The following is a 22,500-nucleotide window of genomic DNA, read 5'->3' as shown; positions in this document are numbered from 1 at the left end:
AGTCCCGGTTTAGTCCCGGTTTAGTTTAGTTCTGGTTTAGTTCTGGTTTTAGTTCTGGTTTAGTGGTTTGGTCGGTTTAGTCCCGGTTTAGTTGGTTTAGTCCTGGTTTAGTCCTTTTTAGTCCCGGTTTAGTTCTGGTTTAGTTCTGGTTTAGGGTTTAGGTTCTGGTTTAGTCCTGGTTTAAGTCCTGGTTTAGGGTTTAGTCCTGGTTTAGTTCTGGTTTAGTTCTGGTTTAGTTCTGGTTTAGTTCTTTTAGGGTTTAGACTGGTTTAGTCCTGGTTAGTCCTGGTTTAGTTCCTGGTTTAGTTCTGGTTTAGTTCTGGTTTAGTTCTGGTTTGGTTCTGGTTTAGTCCCGGTTTAGTTCTGGTTTAGTCCCGGTTTAGTCCCTTTTTAGTCCGGTTTAGTTCTGGTTTAGTCTGGTTTAGTCTGGTTTGGTTTAGTTTAGTCCTGGTTTAGTTCTGGTTTAGTCCTGGTTTAGTCCTGGTTTAGTCCTGGTTTAGTCCTGGTTTAGTCCTGGTTTAGTCCTGGTTTAGTCCTGGTTTAGTCCTGGTTTAGTCCTGGTTTAGTCCTGGTTTAGTTCTGGTTTAGTCCTTTTTTAGTCCTGGTTTAGTTCTGGTTTAGTCCTGGTTTAGTGCTGGTTTAGTTCTGGTTTAGTCCTGGTTTAGTCCTGGTTTAGTCCTGGTTTAGTCCCGGTTTAGTCCTGGTTTAGTTCTGGTTTAGTCCTGGTTTAGTCCTGGTTTAGTCCTGGTTTAGTCCTGGTTTAGTTCTGGTTTAGTCCCGGTTTAGTCCCTTTTTAGTCCCGGTTTAGTTCTGGTTTAGTTCTGGTTTGGTTCTGGTTTAGTCCTGGTTAAGTCCTGGTTTAATCCTGGTTTAGTTCTGGTTTAGTTCTGGTTTGGTTCTGGTTTAGTCCTGGTTAAGTCCTGGTTTAATCCTGGTTTAGTTCTGGTTTAGTTCTGGTTTAGTTCTGGTTTGGTTCTGGTTTAGTCCTGGTTAAGTCCTGGTTTAATCCTGGTTTAGTTCTGGTTTAGTTCTGGTTTAGTTCTGGTTTGGTTCTGGTTTAGTCCCGGTTTAGTTCTGGTTTAGTCCTGGTTTAGTCCTGGTTTAGTCCTGGTTTAGTCCTGGTTTAGTTCTGGTTTTAGTCCCTGGTTTTAGTCCTGGTTTAGTTCTGGTTTTAGTCCTGGTTTAGTCCTGGTTTAGTCCTGGTTTAGTTCTGGTTTAGTCCTGGTTTAGTCCGGTTTAGTCCTGGTTTTAGTCCTGGTTTAGTCCTGGTTTAAGTCCTGGTTTAGTCCCGGTTTAGTCCTGGTTTAGTCCTGGTTTAGTCCTGGTTTTAGTCCTGGTTTAGTCAGTTCTGGTTTAGTCCTGGTTTAGTCCCTTTTTAGTCCCGGTTTAGTTCTGGTTTAGTTCTGGTTTGGTTCTGGTTTAGTTCTGGTTTAGTTCTGGTTTGGTTCTGGTTTAGTCCTGGTTAAGTCCTGGTTTAATCCTGGTTTAGTTCTGGTTTAGTCCTGGTTTAGTTCTGGTTTAGTTCTGGTTTAGTTCTGGTTTAGGTTCTGGTTTAGTCTGTTCTGGTTTAGTCCTGTTTTAGTCCTGGTTTAGTCCCTGGTTTAGTCCGGTTTAGTCCTGGTTTAGTCCTGGTTTAGTCCTGGTTTAGTTTAGTCCTGGTTTAGTCCTGGTTAGTTTGGTTTAGTCCTGGTTTATGGTTTAGTCCTGGTTTAGTCCTGGTTTAGTCCTGGTTTAGTCCTGGTTTAGTCCCGGTTTAGTCCTGTTTGGTTTAGGTCTGGTTTAGTCCTGGTTTAGTCCTGGCTTAGTTCTGGTTTAGTCCTGGTTTAGTCCTGGTTTAGTTCTGGTTTAGTTCTGGTTTGGTTCTGGTTTAGTCCTGGTTTAGTCCTGGTTTAGTCCTGGTTTAGTTCTGGTTTAGTTCTGGTTTAGTTCTGGTTTGGTTCTGGTTTAGTCCTGGTTTAGTTCTGGTTTAGTCCCGGTTTAGTCCCTTTTTAGTCCGGTTTAGTTCTGGTTTAGTTCTGGTTTAGTTCTGGTTTAGTCCTGGTTTAGTCCTGGTTTAGTCCTGGTTTAGTCCCGGTTTAGTCCTGGTTGTACCTTTCTTCTTAAACTCTCTGAATCGCGGGAGGTCGTATCTGATCATTTTCTGTTTCACTTCTGGAGATTTTCTGGAGATGTCGGGAATGAACTCCTCCAACTCCAGAACATCTGAGCTCGAGACCCTGAGGACCAGACCAAGACCGGGTCAGGACCAGACCAAGACCAGGACTGGGTCAGGACCAGACCAAGACCGGGTCAGGACCAGACCAAGACCAGGACTGGGTCAGGACCAGACCAAGACCAGGACTGGGTCAGGACCAGACCAAGACCGGGTTAGGACCAGACCAAGACCAGGACTGGGTCAGGACCAGACCAAGACCGGGTCAGGACCAGACCAAGACCGGGTCAGGACCAGACCAGGACTGGGTCAGGACCAGACCAGTGAGGAGTACACAGAGGGCAGTAAACAAAATATCCCCGTGACCCGTGACCCGGTCCAGAGGAGGATCGTAACTGGTTTTGGACTTACTGTATTTCCTGCTCTGTGTCGTTCATGTCGTCCACTTCCTGTTGCAGAAAAATACACAAATAATAAAAACAAATAAAACAATAAAAACAACAAGTTTATAAGGTCTCTCTCTCTCTCTCTCTCTCTCTCTCTCTCTCTCTCTCTCTCTCTCTTTCTCTCTCTTCTCTCTCTCTCTCTCTTTCTCTCTCTCTCTCTCACTCACTCACACTTTCTCTAGGCCGCGCTCTGTTTCTCCGTGGAGTTTCCTTGTTTCGTTTCCTTCCCTCCTTCCTCCTCGTCTTGTTTCCTTGTGTCGTTTCCTCCGGCTGCGTCCCATTCTCTCTCCTCCTCTTTTTCTTTTTCCTCATCTCCTCATCTCCTTGGTCCCTCCCTTCGTCTCCTTGCTTCCTCTCCCCGTTTCCTTCTGCGACAAGAAAAAGAGTCAAACTTTTACTTTTAATCACTGTGTCTCCCCACGCTGAGTCACTCCCCCTTCAGAGCTACAACACCACACTCAGATCTCTAGATGAGTCAAACACGGAGGACTCTAGAAGTTCACCTCCGCTGGTCTCCTCGACCTCCGTCTGTGCTGCGCTCATTCGCTTCTTCCTCTTCTTTTTCACGTCCTTACTTCCTTGGCTCGTTTCCTCGTCTCCTTGGCTCGTTTCCTCGTCTCCTTGGCTCGTTTCCTCGTCTCCTTGGCTCGTTTCCTCGTCTCCTCGGCTCGTTTCCTCATCTCCTCGTCTCCTTTCCTCGTCTCTTTTTTCACTCTTTTTTTTCTTTTTCTTATGTTTGGTGAAAGGGGAGGAGTCTGAGGGCTCCAGGGGCGGGGCCATGACACCTGAAAAAACAGGTGAGATGTAAAGACACGCCCACAACGCTAACAACAAATGTACCGATACTCCGACGACGACAAAAGTACCGATACTCCAATAACGACAAAAGTACCGATACTCCGACAGTAACAATCAGAGCTCAGTATCAACTCTAGACTCATTTGAACTCTAAAACAAACCTAGAGATTAAACCAGGACTAAACCAGGACTAAACCAGGTCTAAACCAGGTCTAAACCAGGACTAAACCAGGTCTAAACCAGGACTAAACCAGGTCTAAAACCAGGACTAAACCAGGTCTAAACCAGGACTAAACCAGGTCTAAACCAGGTCTAAACCAGGACTAAACCAGGTCTAAACCAGGACTAAACCAGGTCTAAACCAGGTCTAAACCAGGTCTAAACCAGGACTAAACCAGGTCTAAACCAGGACTAAACCAGGTCTAAACCAGGACTAAACCAGGACTAAACCAGGTCTAAACCAGGTCTAAACCAGGTCTAAAACCAGGACTAAACCAGGTCTAAACCAGGACTAAACCAGGTCTAAACCAGGACTAAACCAGGTCTAAACCAGGACTAAACCAGGTCTAAACCAGGACTAAACCAGGTCTAAACCAGGACTAAACCAGGACTAAACCAGGACTAAACCAGGTCTAAACCAGGACTAAACCAGGACTAAACCAGGTCTAAACCAGGTCTAAACCAGGTCTAAACCAGGACTAAACCAGGTCTAAACCAGGTCTAAACCAGTCTAAAACCAGGTCTAAACCAGGTCTAAACCAGGTCTAAACCAGGTCTAAACCAGGACTAAACCAGGTCTAAACCAGGACTAAACCAGGTCTAAACCAGGACTAAACCAGGACTAAACCAGGACTAAACCTGGACTGGGACACACACGCGCTCACCTCAAAACAAACCGAGACACGCGGGGGGGGTCAGCCACGTGATCCAGACCCGGTACAGACCCAGACCCGGTACAAACCGTGAACGTCTCGCGCTCCGTCGCTCTCGTCCCGAGGATAAAAAGTTCCGTATCAAAGTTGTTGTGTTTTTTTTGGTTTTTTTTACTCAAACTCGCGGAGACACGAAGCACGCGGACTCCAGAAAAACTACAACCCCTGTACTTCCGGAATTCACATGTTTACATCCGGTCAAGTGCTGCGCATGCGCCGGTTGAGAGCAGGCTCAGTGCTGCCCCGGGGCGGTCGCCGCGCGTCACTGCAGCTGCAGATTTACATTTACAAAAGTGTTTAACGCGTTTAAAGTCCTTCAAACGAGAATCTTTTATCTCCTCTTTTTCTTTCCTCTTTTTCTTTCACACATTTAATAATTTAAAACAAACACAAAATACAAAAGAATTTACACAAAACATGAGTTTTAAATGAAGTTTAATGAGCCTCAGATTTTTACAACATTAGAATTATAATCAGAGAACTAAACCAGGTCAAAACCAGGACTAAACCAGGTCAAAACCAGGACTAAACCAGGTCTAAACCAGGTCAAAACCAGAACTAAACCCGGTCTAAACCAGGTCAAAACCAGGACTAAACCAGGTCTAAACCAGGTCAAAACCAGGACTAAACCAGGTCAAAACCAGGACTAAACCAGGTCAAAACCAGGACTAAACCAGGTCAAAACCAGGACTAAACCAGGTCAAAACCAGGACTAAACCAGGTCAAAACCAGGTCAAAACCAGGTCTAAACCAGGTCAAAACCAGGACTAAACCAGGTCAAAACCAGGACTAAACCAGGTCAAAACCAGGACTAAACCAGGTCAAAACCAGGACTAAACCAGGTCAAAACCAGGACTAAACCAGGTCTAAACCAGGTCAAAACCAGGACTAAACCAGGTCAAAACCAGGACTAAACCAGGTCTAAACCAGGTAAAAACCAGGTCTAAACCAGGTCTAAACCAGGTCAAAACCAGGTCTAAACCAGGTAAAAACCAGGTCTAAACCAGGTCTAAACCAGGTCAAAACCAGGTCTAAACCAGGTCAAAACCAGGACTAAACCAGGTCAAAACCAGGTCTAAACCAGGTCTAAACCAGGTCTAAACCAGGTCAAAACCAGGTCAAAACCAGGTCTAAAACCAGGTCAAAACCAGGTCAAAACCAGGACTAAACCAGGTCTAAACCAGGTCTACACCAGGACTGAACCAGGACTAAACCAGGACTAAACCAGGACTGAACCAGGACTAAACCAGGACTGAACCAGGACTAAACCAGGACTAAACCAGGACTGAACCAGGTCAAAACCAGGTCTAAACCAGGTCTAAACCAGGTCAAAACCAAGTCTAAACCAGGTCTAAACCAGGTCTAAACCAGGTCAAAACCAGGTCTAAACCAGGTCTAAACCAGGACTGAACCAGGACTAAACCAGGACTAAACCAGGACTGAACCAGGTCAAAACCAGGTCTAAACCAGGTCAAAACCAAGTCTAAACCAGGTCTAAACCAGGTCTAAACCAGGTCTAAACCAGGTCAAAACCAGGTCTAAACCAGGTCAAAACCAGGACTAAACCAGGACTAAACCAGGACTAAAAAAGGACTGAACCAGGACTAAACCAGGTCTAAACCAGGACTGAACCAGGACTAAACCAGGTCAAAACCAGGTCAAAACCAGGACTGAACCAGGACTAAACCAGGACTAAACCAGGACTAAAAAAGGACTGAACCAGGACTAAACCAGGTCAAAACCAGGACTAAACCAGGACTAAACCAGGTCTAAACCCGGACTAAGTGTGGTCTTGGCAGAAGAGGACTCTCTGTTCGTTGATTCTCTTGGACTGGACTCTGTGGATCAGACTCAACAGTGTCTCCTGCTGCGGGTCCAACGTGGTCTCCTCTGGACCGCAGTCAGACCCGGGTCCTGGCCTCGGGTCTGGTCTCTGGTCTGGTCTCTGGTCTAGTCCTGGTCCTGGTTCTGGTCTTGGTCTCACTTCAGGGTCTTGGAGCAGACTGACCGGAGCTCTCTGATTCTCCAGACGTTGACTCTGACTCCTCAAAACCAGGTCCATGAGACACTCCTCCTCCTGAGAGAGAGAACGAGGGAACGAGGGAACGAGGGAACGAGGGAACGAGGGAACGAGGGAATCGAGGGAACGAGGGAACGAGAGAAGGAGAGAAGGAGAGAGGAAAGAAAGGAAAGAAAGAGAGAGGGTAGTAAGACTGTTGGCTTCATCACACGACCAGGACTAAACCAGGACTAAACCAGGACTAAACCAGGACTAAACCAGGTCTAAACCAGGACTAAACCAGGTCTAAACCAGGACTAAACCAGGACTAAACCAGGACTAAACCAGGTCTAAACCAGGACTAAACCAGGTCTAAACCAGGACTAAACCAGGACTAAACCAGGTCTAAACCAGGACTAAACCAGGTCTAAACCAGGACTAAACCAGGACTAAACCAGGTCTTTATAATCCTCCCTGGGTCCAAACAGGCGACTAATGGACCAGACTCATCCTTCCCCAGTTCCCAAACTCCACACAGACACAGATGAACATGCAAACTCCACCAAGGACCTTCTTGCTGTGAGGTAAGAGGGCAGGTCCAGACCAGGTCCAGACCAGGTCCAGACCAGGTCCAGATCTTACCTTCCTTCGGGTCCTGTTGCTCAGACTCAGACCTCGCAGTCTAAAGGGGCTGCGGCAGGGGGCGGGGCTGCGGCAGGGGGCGGGGCTGCGGCAGGGGGCGGGGTGATGGTCAGGTGATCGGAGGCTGAGCTTGTGATTGGACACTGACATGGCTCCACGCTGAAACACAAACACATGAGCTGTGAGCCACAGTCGCCCCGGGGCAGCCTGACCTCTGACCCTGACTCTCCGACGCCTGATCCTCTGGCCCCTGAACCCCCAACCCTGACCTCTGACCCTCTGACCCTAATCCTCTGACCCTCTGACCCTGACCTCCGACCCTCTGACCCTGACCTCTGACCCTCTGACCCTGACCTCCGACCCTCCGACCCTCTGACCCTCTGACCCCTGACCCTCTGACCGTGACTTGACTGTCACTCAGACTCTTTCACTCACAGGAGTCGTGGTCCGTGTTGGTCGATAAGTTCAGAACCAGTCGCTCTGTGGTGACAGAATCATGACATCATCATAACAATTATATTTTTATAACATGAAAACAGTTTTAACATAATAAATATCAAATCAATTACCCAGAAGTGACACTCACCAGGAGCAGCAGAGGCCGAGGGAGGGAACACCTAAAGTAGGTCACCCCGAGGAGACGAGGAGACGAGGACACAGCCAAGGAGATGAGGAGCTAAGGGACAGTCAAGGATCCTAAGACTGACCAGGTGAAGGAGGTTTGGTTTTCTCCTCGTCTGTTGCTCGTCTGTTGCTCGTCTGTTCCTCTTTGTAGGTTGAAATATAAAGGTCCAATCTGAGTAAAACAAGTCCGGACTAAACTCGGACCTCTTTGCACTGCAGACTCTAGGACTAAGCCAGAACTAAACCAGGACTGAACCAGGACTCCCCCTTTTGGAGCCGTTGCCGTGGAAACACATTCTTTTATTCAGCTCCATTCAGTTGTGTTCAGACCTCTGCGGGCCCCAACCCCCCCCCCCCCCCATCCCTTTACTAAACAAAACCGCTCTATTCCACAGCGGCAGAGTGGTTAGCCTCCCGTCTCTTTAAACTCGTCTTCAGACGGGATCAGGGTTTGGACCGACCACTTTTCACAATTTTATATTTTAAATTGAATTAAATTAAATATTACACCTGAAAAAGTTTTTGCCAAACTCACAGGGGTGACCGCAGAGTGTGACAGGGGTGACCGCAGAGTGTGACAGGGGTGACCGCAGAGTGTGACAGACCTGACCACAGAGTGTGACAGGGGTGACCGCAGAGTGTGACAGACCTGACCGCAGAGTGTGACAGGGGTGACCGCAGAGTGTGACAGACCTGACCGCAGAGTGTGACAGGGGTGACCGCAGAGTGTGACAGGGGTGAGCCGCAGAGTGTGACAGACCTGACCGCAGAGTGTGACAGGGGTGACCGCAGAGTGTGACAGGGGTGACCGCAGAGTGTGACAGGGGTGACCGCAGAGTGTGACAGGGGTGACCACAGAGTGTGACAGGGGTGACCGCAGAGTGTGACAGACCTGACCGCAGAGTGTGACAGACCTGACCACAGAGTGTGACAGAGGTGACCGCAGAGTGTGACAGACCTGACCACAGAGTGTGACAGGGGTGACCGCAGAGTGTGACAGAGGTGACCGCAGAGTGTGACAGACCTGACCGCAGAGTGACCCGCAGAGTGTGACAGACCTGACCGCAGAGTGTGACAGGGGTGACCGCAGAGTGTGACAGGGGTGACCGCAGAGTGTGACAGGGGTGACCGCAGAGTGTGACAGACCTGACCGCAGAGTGTGACAGACCTGACCGCAGAGTGTGACAGGGGTGACCGCAGAGTGTGACAGGGGTGACCGCAGAGTGTGACAGAGGTGACCGCAGAGTGTGACAGGGGTGACCGCAGAGTGTGACAGACCTGACCGCAGAGTGTGACAGAGGTGACCGCAGAGTGTGACAGGGGTGACCGCAGAGTGTGACAGAGGTGACCGCAGAGTGTGACAGACCTGACCGCAGTGTGACAGGGGTGACCGCAGAGTGTGACAGGGGTGACAGGGGTGACGCAGACAGAGTGTGACAGGGTGACCGCAGAGTGTGACAGGGGTGACCGCAGAGTGTGACAGGGTGACCGCAGAGTGTGACAGACCTGACCGCAGTGTGACAGAGGTGACCGCAGAGTGTGACAGAGGTGACCGCAGAGTGTGACAGGGGTGACCGCAGAGTGTGACAGGGGTGACCGCAGAGTGTGACAGACCTGACCGCAGTGTGACAGAGGTGACCGCAGAGTGTGACAGACCTGACCGCAGTGTGACAGAGGTGACCGCAGAGTGTGACAGGGGTGACCGCAGAGTGTGACAGACCTGACCGCAGAGTGTGACAGGGGTGACCACAGAATGTGACAGACCTGACCGCAGAGTGTGACAGAGGTGACCGCAGAGTGTGACAGGGGTGACCGCAGAGTGTGACAGGGGTGACCGCAGAGTGTGACAGAGGTGACCACAGAGTGTGACAGACCTGACCGCAGAGTGTGACAGAGGTGACCACAGAGTGTGACAGACCTGACCGCAGAGTGTGACAGAGGTGACCACAGAGTGTGACAGACCTGACCGCAGAGTGTGACAGAGGTGACCACAGAGTGTGACAGGGGTGACCACAGAGTGTGACAGAGGTGAACACAGAGTGTGATAGGGGTGACCACAGAGTGTGACAGGGGTGACCGCAGAGTGTGACAGGGGTGACCACAGAGTGTGACAGAGATGAACACAGAGTGTGACAGGGGTGACCGCAGAGTGTGACAGGGGTGACCGCAGAGTGTGACAGGGGTGACCGCAGAGTGTGACAGGGGTGACCGCAGCCACAGGAGGTGGATGAGGGAACAGGCAGAACAAGCAACAGTCCAGTTCATAAAGGAGCAGCAGCATCTGATCCTGGACACGTCCCACAGGAGGAACCAGGGCAGGACCAGGACCCTGAGGGACGGTCTGTATGTGTCAGATGCCCTCCCTGTGGAGGGACGGTCTGTGTGTGTCAGATGCCCTCCCTGTGGAGGGACGGTCTGTGTGTGTCAGATGCCCTCCCTGTGGAGGGACGGTCTGTGTGTGTCAGATGCCCTCCCTGTGGAGGGACGGTCTGTGTGTGTAGAGGAGCCACAAACAAATGTGTTTTTTTTTTACATAATTTTATTCACATTAAACGTCTGAGATCAATGATACTGTCGTCTCTTATCCATGGTTACAGAAGCTTATCAATAAATAATCAATAAATATTAAACAGTAGAAGACGGATCCTACGAACACAACAGAACGCAATTTACACATTTACAAGTCCCTGGTTCAGTCCTCGTTTAATCCAGGTCTAGTCCTGGTTTAGTCCTGATACAGTTTCGGTTTAGTCCCAGTTTAGTCCTGGTTCAGTCCTGGTTTAGGCCTAGTTCAGCTTTTTTTAGTTCTAGTTTAGTCCTGGTTAAGTCTTGATTTGGTCCTGGTTTAGTCCCGTTTCAGTCCTGGTTTGTCTTAGTTTAGTCCTGGTTTAGTCCCGGGTTGGTCCGGAACTCTCCGTTCTCAGTGATCTGGAGGGAGGAGGTGTTGCTTGGCGACAGTCCGTTGCGTGATGTCACAGCGTATCGCTCCTTCAGCTGCGTCAGCGCCGCCATCAGGCGAGTGTTCGCCGCATCCAGACTCAAGATGCGCTTCTCCTGAGAGCAAAAGTACAACGGGTTAATCCTGGTTTAGTCCTGGTTCAGTCCTGGTTTAGTCCTGGTTCAGTCCTGGTTCAGTCCTGGTTCAGTCCTGGTTTAGTCCTGGTTCAGTCCTGGTTCAGTCCTGGTTCAGTCCTGGTTCAGTCCTGGTTTCGTCCTGGTTTCGTCCTGGTTTAGTTCTGGTTTAGTCCTGGTTTAGTCCTGGTTTAGTCCTGGTTCAGTCCTGGTTCAGTCCTGGTTCAGTCCTGGTTCAGTCCTGGTTTAGTCCTGGTTCAGTCCTGGTTTCGTCCTGGTTTCGTCCTGGTTTAGACCTGGTTTAGTCCTGGTTTAGTCCTGGTTTAGTCCTGGTGTAGACCTGGTTTAGTCCTGGTTCAGTCCTGGTTCAGTCCTGGTTTAGTCCTGGTTTAGTCCTGGTTTAGTCCTGGTTTAGTCCTGGTTTAGTCCTGGTTTAGTCCTGGTTTAGTCCTGGTTTAGTCCTGGTTCAGTCCTGGTTTAGTCCTGGTTCCTGGTTTCGTCCTGGTTTAGACCTGGTTTAGTCCTGGTTTAGTCCTGGTTTCAGTCCTGGTTTAGTCCTGGTTTAGTCCTGGTTTAGTCCTGGTTTAGTCCTGGTTTAGTCCTGGTTTAGTCCTGGTTTAGTCCTGGTTCAGTCCTGGTTTAGTAGTCCTGGTTTAGTCCTGGTTTAGTCCTGGTTTAGTCCTGGTTTAGTCCTGGTTTAGTCCTGGTTTAGTCCTGGTTTAGTCCTGGTTTAGTCCTGGTTTAGTCCTGGTTTAGTCCTGGTTTAGTCCTGGTTCTGGTTTAGTCCTGGTTTAGTCCTGGTTTGTCCTGGTTTAGTCCTGGTTTAGTCCTGGTTCAGTCCTGGTTTAGGTTTAAGTCCTGGTTTAGTCCTGGTTTAGTCCGTTTAGTCCTGGTTTAGACCTGGTTTAGTCCTGGTTTAGTCCTGGTTTTAGTCCTGGTTCAGTCCTGGTTTAGTCCTGGTTCAGTCCTGGTTTAGTCCTGGTTTAGTCCTGGTTCAGTCCTGGTTTAGTCCTGGTTTAGTCCTGGTTTAGTCCTGGTTCAGTCCTGGTTTTGTCCTGGTTCAGTCCTGGTTTAGACCTGGTTTCAGTCCTGGTTTAGTCCTGGTTTAGTCCTGGTTTAGTCCTGGTTTAGTCCTGGTTTAGTCCTGGTTTAGTCCTGGTTTAGTCCTGTTTACCTGAGCCTCTATGATCTTCTGTTTGGAGTCCACCACCGCCTGCATGTCAGAATGATCCTTCTTCAGCTCCTCCTCCACAGCCATGAGCCTGAACCACAAGCACAGGGTCAAACTCAACCTCAGGGTCAGGGTCAGAGGTCAGGGTCCGGAGGGTCAGGGGTCCGGAGGGTCGGTGGTTGGGGGTCATGAGTTAGGTTCAGGGATCAGGGTCAGAGGTCAAGGGTCAGGGGTCAGACCAAGCCCCCAGGTTCCAAAATGGCCGCCCATTCAAGTCAATGGGCTGAGCTCAATGTCACATGATCCCAGATTAGCCTTTAGCCCGGCGAGGTTCTTCCGGCGGCTGTGGGCGACCGAGCATGTGCAGTAGAGTCTTTCCTCCCACGGGCAACACGCGACCGCACGCGACCGCACGCGACCGCACGCGACCGCACGCGACCGCACGCGACCGCACGCGACCGCACGCACGGAGCGCGGGCTCGTGTATCACGTGATCACTTTGACCAATCAGAGCGAGAGAAACGAGAGCGGAGCAGAGCTAACGAATGTAAAGCGTTTTTTTTAAGACGACTGAAGGATTTTGAGCGAGAAAAAGTTTATGATCTAAAAAGAGGTAAAAATCGCCACAAAATCCGACATTTTTGAAAGTTGTAGGTCCTGTCAGACGAACACGAGCAGGTTGTGTCACACTGACTCCAGGAGAAAAATCTTGTCTTGGCCCATGGGATTTTTTCGACTGTAGAATCACTGAGACACAACGACAACTGGAGGCAGAAACAAGCAGCAACACTGTATCCAGTTATTTTAATAGATCCATGGGTCAGGAGTCAGGGGTCAGGGGTCAGGGGTCAGGGTCAGGGGTCAGGGGTCATCAGGGGTCAGGGGTCAGGAGTCAGGGGTCAGGAGTCAGGGGTCAGGGTCAGGGGTCAGGAGTCAGGGGTCAGGGTCAGGGGTCAGGGGTCAGGGTCAGGGGTCAGGAGTCAGGGGTCAGGGGTCAGGGTAGTCAGGGGTCAGGGGTCAGGGGTCAGGGGTCAGGAGTCAGGGGTCAGGATCAGGGGTCAGGTCAGGGGTCAGGGTCAGGGGTCAGGGGTCAGGGGTCAGGAGTCAGGGGTCAGGAGTCAGGGGTCAGGAGTCAGGGGTCAGGGGTCAGGGTCAGGGTCAGGGGTCAGGAGTCAGGGGTCAGGGGTCAGGGGTCAGGGGTCAGGGGTGTTACCGGGTGATGATGCTGTTCATCTGTAGATCTTTATCGTCCTGAAGCCTCCGCAGACGAGACTCCGTGTCCTCCAGACGAACCTGACACACAAACAGGGACAACATGACAGGGACGCACCTGAACAGTGAGGGTCAGAGGTCAAAGGGTCAGGGTCAGAGGGTCAGAGGTCAGAGTAGAGCAGTCAGATCCACAGGTTGGTGGTTTGGATGTTGTCCTTGTGCCCTTGAGCAGGACACTCGGGGGTTGTACCTGGTATTCCTGCAGCATACGCTGGTTCTGTTGATCTTGAACCATCAGCCGAGCTTCACACTCCTCCTGACGAAGACCAGCCACCCTCAACTTCTCCTGAAGGACAGAGATCTCCTGCTGGTACTGAGGAAGAGGAGGAGAAACACGTGAGGAAGAGGAGGAGAAACACGTGAGGAAAGAGGAGGAGAAACACGTGAGGAAAAGAGGAGGAGAAACACGTGAGGAAAGAGGAGGAGAAACAGGTGAGGAAAGAGGAGGAGGAGAACACGTGAGAAAAGAGGAGGAGAAACATGTGAGAAAGAGGAGGAGAGAGAAACAGTGAGAAAAGAGGAGGAGAGAAACACGTGAGGAAAGAGGAGGAGAGAAACACGTGAGAAAGAGGAGGAGGAGAAACACGTGAGAAAGAGAGGAGGAGAAACAGGTGAGAAAAGAGAGGAGGAGAAACAAGGTGAGAAAAGAGGAGGAGAAACACGTGAGAAAAGAGGAGGAGAAACACGTGAGAAAAGAGGAGGAGAAACACGTGAGGAAAGGAGGAAAACACGTGAGAAAGAGGAGGAGAAAACGTGAGGAAAGAGGAGGAGAAACACGTGAGAAAAGAGGAGAGAAAACACGTGAGAAAGAGGAGGAGGAGAAACAGTGAGAAAAGAGGAGGAGAGAAACACGTGAGAAAGAGGAGGAGAAACACGTGAGAAAAGAGGAGGAGAAACACGTGAGAAAAGAGGAGGAGAAACACGTGAGAAAAGAGGAGGAGAAACACGTGAGAAAGAGGAGGAGAAAAACACGTGAGGAAGAGGAGGAGAAACACGTGAGAAAAGAGAGGAGAAACAGAGAAAAGAGGAGGAGAACACGTGAGGAAAGAGAGGAGGAGAAACACGTGAGAAAGAGGAGAGAACACGTGAGAAAAGAGGAGGAGGAGGAAACACGTGAGGAAAGAGGAGGAGAAACACGTGAGGAAAGAGAGGAGGAGGAAAACACGTGAGAAAAGAGAGGAGGAGAAACAGTGAGAAAAGAGGGAGGGAGAGAAACACGTGAGAAAAGAGGAGGAGGAAACACGTGAGAAAAGAGGAGGAGAAACACGTGAGGAAAAGAGAGGAGAAACACGTGAGAAAAGAGGAGGAGAAACACGTGAGAAAAGAGAAGAGAAAAGTGAGAAAGAGGAGGAGAGAAACACGTGAGGAAAGAGGAGGAGAAACACGTGAGAAAGAGGAGGAGAAACACGTGAGAAAAGAGGAGGAGAAACACGTGAGAAAAGAGGAGGAGAAACACGTGAGAAAAGAGGAGGAGGAGAAACACGTGAGAAAGAGGAGGAGAAAACACGTGAGGAAAAGAGGAGGAGAAAAACACGTGAGAAAAAGAGAGGAGAAACACGTGAGGAAAGAGGAGGAAACACGTGAGAAAAGAGGAGGAGAAACACGTGAGAAAAGAGGAGGAGAAACACGTGAGGAAAGAGGAGGAGAAACACGTGAGAAAAGAGGAGGAGAAAAACACGTGAGAAAGAGGAGGAGAGTGAGAAACACGTGAGAAAAGAGGAGGAGAAACACGTGAGAAAAGAGAGGAGAAAGAGAAAACACGTGAGAAAAGAGGAGGAGAAAAAACACGTGAGGAAAGAGGAGGAGAAACACGTGAGAAAAGAGGAGGAGAAACACGTGAGAAAAGAGGAGGAGAGAAACACGTGAGAAAGAGGAGGAAAACACGTGAGAAAAGAGGAGGAGAAAACACGTGAGGAAAGAGGAGGAGGAGAAACACGTGAGGAAAAGAGGAGGAGGAAACACGTGAGAAAGAGGAGGAGAAACACGTGAGAAAGAGGAGGAGAACACGTGAGAAAAGAGGAGGAGAGGAGAACACGTGAGAAAGAGGAGGAGAAACACGTGAGGAAAGAGGAGGAGAAACACGTGAGAAAGAGGAGGAGAAACACGTGAGAAAAGAGGAGGAGGAGAAACACGTGAGAAAAGAGGAGGAGAAACACGTGAGAAAAGAGGAGGAGAAACACGTGAGGAAAGAGGAGGAGAGAAACACGTGAGGAAAGAGGAGGAGGAGAAACACGTGAGGAAAGAGGAGAAACACGTGAGAAAAAGAGGAGAGAAAAACACGTGAGAAAAGAGAGAGGAGAAACACGTGAGAAAGAGGAGGAGAAACACGTGTGAGAAAGAGGAGGAGAAACAGGTGAGAAAAGAGGAGGAGGAGAAACACGTGAGAAAGAGGAGGAGAGAAACACGTGAGAAAAGAGGAGGAGAAACATGTGAGAAAAGAGGAGGAGAAACAGGTGAGAAAAGAGGAGGAGGAGAAACACGTGAGGAAAGAGGAGGAGAAACACGTGAGAAAAGAGGAGGAGAAACACGTGAGGAAAGAGGAGGAGAAACACGTGAGAAAAGAGGAGGAGAAACACGTGAGAAAAGAGGAGGAGAAACACGTGAGGAAAGAGGAGGAGAAACACGTGAGAAAAGAGGAGGAGAAACACGTGAGAAAAGAGGAGGAGAGAAACACGTGAGAAAAGAGGAGGAGAAACACGTGAGAAAAGAGGAGGAGAAACACGTGTGAGAAAAAGAGGAGGAGAAACAGTGAGAAAAGAGGAGAGGAGAAACACGTGAGAAAAGAGGAGGAGAAACACGTGAGAAAAGAGGAGGAGAAACACGTGAGAAAAGAGGAGGAGAAACACGTGAGAAAGAGGAGGAGAAAACACGTGAGAAAAGAGGAGGAGAAACACGTGAGAAAGAGGAGGAGAAAACACGTGAGAAAAGAGGAGGAGAAACACGTGAGAAAGAGGAGGAGAACACGTGAGAAAAGAGGAGGAGAAAACACGTGAGAAAGAGGAGGAGAAACACGTGAGGAAAGAGGAGGAGAAACACGTGAGAAAAGAGGAGGAGAAACACGTGAGAAAAGAGGAGGAGAAACACGTGAGAAAAGAGGAGGAGAAACACGTGAGAAAAGAGAACACGTGAGGAAAAGGAGGAAAACACGTGAGAAAAGAGGAGGAGAAACACGTGAGAAAAAGAGGAGGAGAAACACGTGAGGAAAGAGGAGGAGAAACACGTGAGAAAAGAGGAGGAGAAACACGTGAGGAAAGAGGAGGAGAAACAGTGAAAAGAGGAGGAGAGAGAGGAGAGGAGAAAACACGTGTGAGAAAAGAGGAGGAGGAGAAACACGTGAGAAAAGAGGAGGAGGAGAAACACGTGAGGAAAAGAGGAGGAGAAACACAGTGAGAAAAGAGGAGGAGGAGAAACACGTGAGAAAAGAGGAGGAGAAACACGTGAGAAAAGAGGAGGAGAAACACGTGAGGAAAGAGGAGGAGGAGAAACACGTGAGAAAAGAGGAGGAGAAACACGTGAGAAAAGAGGAGGAGGAGAAACACGTGAGAAAAGAAGGAGGAGAAACATGTGAGAAAAGAGGAGGAGAAACACGTGAGAAAAGAGGAGGAGAAAACAGTGAGAAAAGAGGAGGAGAAACATGTGAGAAAAGAGGAGGAGAAACACGTGAGAAAAGAGGAGGAGGAGAAACACGTGAGAAAAGAGGAGGAGGAGAAACACGTGAGAAAAGAGGAGGAGAAACACGTGAGAAAAGAAGAGGAGGAGAAACACGTGAGAAAAGAGGAGGAGAAACACGTGAGAAAAAGGAGGAAACACGTGAGAAAAAGAGGAGGAGGAGAAACACGTGAGAAAAGAGGAGGAGGAGAAACACGTGAGAAAAGAGGGAGGAGAAACACGTGAGGAAGAGGAGGAGGAGAAACACGTGAGAAAAGAGGAGAAACATGTGAGAAAAGAGGAGGAGAAACACGTGAGGAAAAGAGAGGAGAAAACACATGAGAAAAGAGGAGGAGGAGAAAAACACGTGAGGAAAGAGGAGGAGAAACACGTGAGGAAAGAGAGAGAGAACACGTGAGAAGAAGAGGAGGAGAAAACGTGAGGAAAAGAGGAGGAGAAACACGTGAGAAAAGAGGAGGAGAAACACGTGAGGAAAGAGGAGGAGGAGAAACACGTGAGGAAAGAGGAGGAGAAACACGTGAGAAAGAGGAGGAGAAACACGTGAGAAAAGAGGAGGAGGAGAAACACGTGAGAAAAGGAGAGAGAAACACGTGAGAAAAGAGGAGGAGAAACACGTGAGAAAAGAGGAGGAGAAACACGTGAGAAAAGAGGAGGAGAAACACGTGAGAAAAAAGAGGAGGAGAAACACGTGAGGAAAGAGGAGGAGGAGAAACACGTGAGGAAAAGAGGAGGAGGAGAAACACGTGAGAAAAGAGGAGAGAAACACGTGAGAAAAGCACGTGAGGAGAGAAACACGTGAGAAAAGAGGAGGAGGAGAAACACGTGAGAAAAGAGGAGGAGAGAGAGGAACACGTGAGGAAAGAGGAGGAGAAACACGTGAGAAAAGAGGAGGAGAAACACGTGAGGAAGAGGAGGAGAAAAACGTGAGAAAAGAGGAGAGGAGAAACACGTGAGAAAAGAGGAGGAGAAAACACGTGAGGAAAAGAGGAGAGGAGAAACACGTGAGGAAAGAGGAGGAGAAACACGTGAGAAAAAGAGGAGAAACACGTGAGGAAAGCAGAGAAAAGGAGAAACACGTGAGAAAAGAGGAGGAGAAACATGTGAGAAAAGAGGAGGAGAAACAGGTGAGAAAAGAGGAGGAGGAGAAACACGTGAGAAAAGAGGAGGAGAAACACGTGAGGAAAAGAGGAGGAGAAACACGTGAGAAAAGAGGAGGAGGAGAAACACGTGAGGAAAGAGGAGGAGAAACACGTGAGAAAAGAGGAGGAGAAACACGTGAGGAAAGAGGAGGAGGAAAACACGTGAGAAAAGAGGAGGAGAAACACGTGAGAAAAGAGGAGGAGAAACACGTGAGAAAAGAGGAGGAGAGAAACACGTGAGGAAAGAGGAGGAGAAACACGTGAGAGGAGAGAAACACGAGGAGGAGGAAACACGTGAGAAAAGAGGAGGAGAAACACGTGAGAAAAGAGGAGGAGAAACACGTGAGAAAAGAGGAGGAGAAACATGTGAGAAAAGAGGAGGAGAAACACGTGAGGAAAGAGGAGGAGGAGAAACACGTGAGAAAAGAGGAGGAGAAACACGTGAGGAAAAGAGGAGGAGAAAACACGTGAGAAAAGAGGAGGAGAGAGGAGAAACACGTGAGGAAAGAGGAGGAGGAGAAACACGTGAGAAAAGAGGAGGAGAAACACGTGAGAAAGAGGAGGAGGAGAAACACGTGAGGAAAGAGGAGGAGAAACACGTGAGAAAAGAGGAGGAGAAACAGGTGAGAAAAGAGGAGGAGGAGAAACGTGAGAAAGAGAGGAGGAGAAACACGTGAGAAAAGAGGGAGGAGAAACACGTGAGGAAAAGAGGAGGAGAAACACGTGAGAAAAGAGGAGGAGAGAGAAACACGTGAGAAAAGAGGAGGAGAAAACACGTGAGAAAAGAGAGAGAGAGAGAAACACGTGAGGAAAGAGGAGGAGAAACACGTGAGAAAAGAGGAGGAGAAACACGTGAGAAAGAGGAGGAGAAACACGTGAGAAAGAGGAGGAGGAGAAACACGTGAGAAAAGAGGAGGAGAAAACACGTGAGAAAAGAGGAGGAGAAACACGTGAGAAAAGAGGAGGAGAAACACGTGAGAAAGAGGAGGAGAAACACGTGAGGAAAGAGGAGGAGAAACACGTGAGGAAAGAGGAGGAGAAACACGTGAGAAAGAGAGGAGAAAACACGTGAGAAAAGAGGAGGAAAAACACGTGAGAGAAAGAGGAGGAGAAACACGTGAGGAAAGAGGAGGAGAAACACGTGAGAAAAGAGGAGGAGAAACACGTGAGAAAAGAGGAGGAGAAACACGTGAGGAAAAGAGGAGGAGGAGAAACAGGTGAGAAAAGAGGAGGAGAGAAACACGTGAGAAAGAGGAGGAGAAAACACGTGAGAAAAAGAGGAGGAGAAACACGTGAGAAAAGAGGAGAGGAGAAACACGTGAGAAAAGAGGAGGAGAAACACGTGAGAAAAGAGGAGGAGAAAACAGGTGAGAAAAGAGGAGGAGAAACACGTGAGGAAAGAGGAGGAGAGAAAACAGTGAGAAAGAGGAGGAGAAACACGTGAGAAAGAGAGGAGAAAACACGTGAGAAAAGAGGAGAGAGTGAGAAAAGAGGAGGAGAAACACGTGAGAAAAGAGGAGGAGAACACGTGAGAAAAGAGGAGGAGAAACACGGTGAGAAAAGAGGAGGAGAAAACACGTGAGAAAGAGGAGGAGAAAACACGTGAGAAAAGAGGAGGAGAAACACGTGAGAAAAGAGGAGGAGAAACACGTGAGAAAAGAGGAGGAGAAACACGTGAGGAAAGAGGAGGAGGAGAAACACGTGAGAAAAGAGGAGGAGAGAAACACGTGAGGAAAAGAGGAGGAGAAACACGTGAGAAAAGAGGAGGAGAAACACGTGAGGAAAAGAGGAGGAGAAACACGTGAGAAAAGAGGAGGAGAAACACGTGAGAAAAGAGGAGGAGAAACACGTGAGAAAAGAGGAGGAGAAAGAAACATGTGAGAAAAGAGGAGGAAGAAACACGTGAGAAAAGAGAGGAGGAGGAGAGAAACACGTGAGAAAAGAGGAGGAGAAACACGTGTGAGAAAAGAGGAGGAGAAACACGTGAGAAAAGAGGAGGAGGAGGAGAACACGTGAGAAAGAGGAGGAGGAGAAACACGTGAGAAAAGAGGAGGAGAAAACATGTGAGAAAAGAGGAGGAGAAACACGTGAGAAAAGAGGAGGAGGAGAAACACGAGTGAGAAAAGAGAGGAGAAACATGTGAGAAAAAGAGGAGGAGAAACACGTGAGGAAAGAGGAGGAGAAACACGTGAGGAAAGAGAGGAGGAGAAACAGTGAGGAAAAGAGGGAGGAGAAACACGTGAGAAAAGAGGAGGAGGAGAAACACGTGAGAAAGAGGAGGAGAAAACAGTGAGAAAAGAGGAGGAGGAGAAACACGTGAGGAAAAGAGGAGGAGAGAAACACGTGAGGAAAAGGAGAAACACGTGAGGAAAGAGGAGGAGAAACACGTGAGAAAAGAGGAGGAGAAACACGTGAGAAAAGAGGAGGAGAAAACACGTGAGAAAAGAGGAGGAGAAACACGTGAGAAAAGAGGAGGAGGAGAGGAGAGAGACACGTGAGAAAGAGGAGGAGAAACAGTGAGAAAGAGAGGAGGAGGAGAACACGTGAGAAAAAGAGGAGGAGAAACACGTGAGAAAAGAGGAGGAGAAACACGTGAGAAAGAGGAGGAGGAGAAACACGTGAGAAAAGAGGAGGAGAAACACGTGAGAAAAGAGGAGGAGAAACACGTGAGAAAAGAGGAGGAGAAACAGGTGAGAAAGAGGAGGAGAAACAGGTGAGAAAAGAGGAGGAGGAGAGACACGTGAGAAAAGAGGAGGAGAAACAGGTGAGGAAAGAGGAGGAGGAGAAACACGTGAGAAAAGAGGAGGAGAAACACGTGAGAAAAGAGGAGGAGAAAACACGTGAGAAAAGAGGAGGAGAAAACAGGTGAGAAAAGAGGAGGAGAAACAACGTGAGAAAAAGAGGAGGAGAGAAACACATGAGAAAAGAGGGAGGAGAAACACGTGAGAAAAGAGGAGGAGAAACACGTGAGAAAAGAGGAGGAGAAACACGTGAGGAAAGAAGAGGAGAGAAACAGGTGAGAAAAGAGGAGGAGAAAACACGTGAGGAAAGAGGAGGAGAAACACGTGAGAAAAGAGGAGGAGGAGAAACACGTGAGAAAAGAGGAGGAGGAAAAACAGGTGAGAAAAGAGGAGGAGAAACACGTGAGAAAAGAGGAGGAGGAGAAACACGTGAGAAAAGAGGAGGAGAAACACGTGAGAAAAGAGGAGGAGAAACACGTGAGAAAAGAGGAGAGAAAAACAGTGAAAAGAGGAGGAGAAACAGGTGAGAAAGAGGAGGAGGAGAAACACGTGAGAAAAGAGGAGGAGAAACACGTGAGAAAAGAGGAGGAGAAACACGTGAGAAAAGAGGAGGAGAAACACGTGAGAAAAGAGGAGGAGGAGAAACACGTGAGGAAAGAGGAGGAGAAACAGGTGAGAAAAGAGGAGGAGGAGAAACACGTGAGGAAAAGAGGAGGAGGAGAAACACGTGAGAAAAGAGGAGGAGGAGAAACACGTGAGAAAAGAGGAGGAGGAGAAACAGGTGAGAGGAGGAGAGGAGCAGACACCTTCTCGATGGCCGCCTCCTCATGTCGTTCTTCTTCTGTTTCTCCATACGATGAGTTCATGTTCAGGAGCCACGCAGCCGTTCGGTCCAAAGCGCACGGAGACGGAGCCTGCGCAGACCAGACCAGGACCAGAACCAGATCAGGACCAGACCAGGACCAGAACCAGAACCAAACCAGGACCAGGACCAGAACCAGAACCAAACCAGGACCAGGACCAGAACCAGAACCAAACCAGGACCAGGATTCTCAGAGCTCAGACTCCGTTCGTTTTGTCTCTGTCTCAGGCAGAACTCAACCCACGAGTTTTGGACAAATCAAATTGAAGTTTGGGTTCATCTGGATCAGGGTTCAGGTCTGACTCAGGTTTTAAAGAGAAAAACATAAAATGATCCCAGATGATTGACAGGTGTTAGTGCGGCAGGTGAATGGGGCGGCAGGTGCATTCACTGTTCACTTGGAAACCACCACTTCATGACATCACGAGGTGGAGCAGAGTGTTTGTAGTTTAGGAGATGTAACAGACTCAGAATAAAGAAACACTCAGACAAACACAAGTCCAGCTTTGAGTGTGACCAGGAACAGAAGAACATCAGAACATTAGAACATTAGACACACTGTTCGCATGTCGCCAAACGTAAGCGGAAAACGTGCAAGTTTTGAATGTATTAAAAGAGTAATAAGAGTTTGAAATAGTTCCATCAGTTTTGTATTTTAGGAGTTTGACTTGTACCTTGCGCTGCTTCTCGGGGCTGTCTCCTTTCGACGAGGAAGACGTCTGTCTCAGTCTGGAGCTCGGCCAATCGGGGCTCGATGACATCATGCTCCCGGAGGCGGGGCGAGGGTAGTGGGCGGAGCTCGTCAGGACGCTGGGCGGAGTCCGACCACGAGGGGGCGCCGCAGGAGGAGGCTGGTCAATGCGGCGCTGAGGCCCGGTCTGCCGCGCGCCGCCTGAACAAACAAGAATCATTTATTTAATTTATTCAATATATATGAATATTTATTTATTACTTATATAAATATGAATATAAACTTTATAT

At 48.9% G+C, this 22,500-nt stretch overlaps 2 protein-coding genes across 2 annotated transcripts in view; both read right to left on the bottom strand.

Annotated features, from left to right (window-relative positions):
* Positions 1–4,503, bottom strand: part of LOC110169252 (transcription termination factor 1) — a 21,839-nt gene extending 17,336 nt beyond the window's left edge. The window contains 5 exon segments of the mRNA XM_055160922.1: positions 2,092–2,216; positions 2,564–2,601; positions 2,770–2,966; positions 3,102–3,383; positions 4,358–4,503. Coding sequence (XP_055016897.1) covers positions 2,092–2,216; positions 2,564–2,601; positions 2,770–2,966; positions 3,102–3,378 — 637 coding nt within the window. The 5' untranslated portion in view covers positions 3,379–3,383; positions 4,358–4,503.
* Positions 4,504–10,163: 5,660 nt separating this feature from the next.
* The window catches only part of dab2ipa (DAB2 interacting protein a), a 36,028-nt gene continuing 23,691 nt past the window's right edge, over positions 10,164–22,500 (bottom strand). Inside the window, 6 exon segments of the mRNA XM_055160935.1 lie at positions 10,164–10,647; positions 11,840–11,927; positions 13,050–13,129; positions 13,299–13,421; positions 21,464–21,571; positions 22,194–22,411. Coding sequence (XP_055016910.1) covers positions 10,471–10,647; positions 11,840–11,927; positions 13,050–13,129; positions 13,299–13,421; positions 21,464–21,571; positions 22,194–22,411 — 794 coding nt within the window. The 3' untranslated portion in view covers positions 10,164–10,470.

The sequence above is a fragment of the Boleophthalmus pectinirostris genome, unplaced genomic scaffold (genome assembly GCF_026225935.1).
Source record: "Boleophthalmus pectinirostris isolate CB_2022bp ecotype Guang Dong unplaced genomic scaffold, ASM2622593v1 HiC_scaffold_3, whole genome shotgun sequence".
Taxonomy (NCBI): domain Eukaryota; kingdom Metazoa; phylum Chordata; class Actinopteri; order Gobiiformes; family Gobiidae; genus Boleophthalmus; species Boleophthalmus pectinirostris.
The sequence above is the reverse complement of the archived record's forward strand: the minus strand, read 5'-3'. Positions and strand labels throughout refer to the sequence as shown.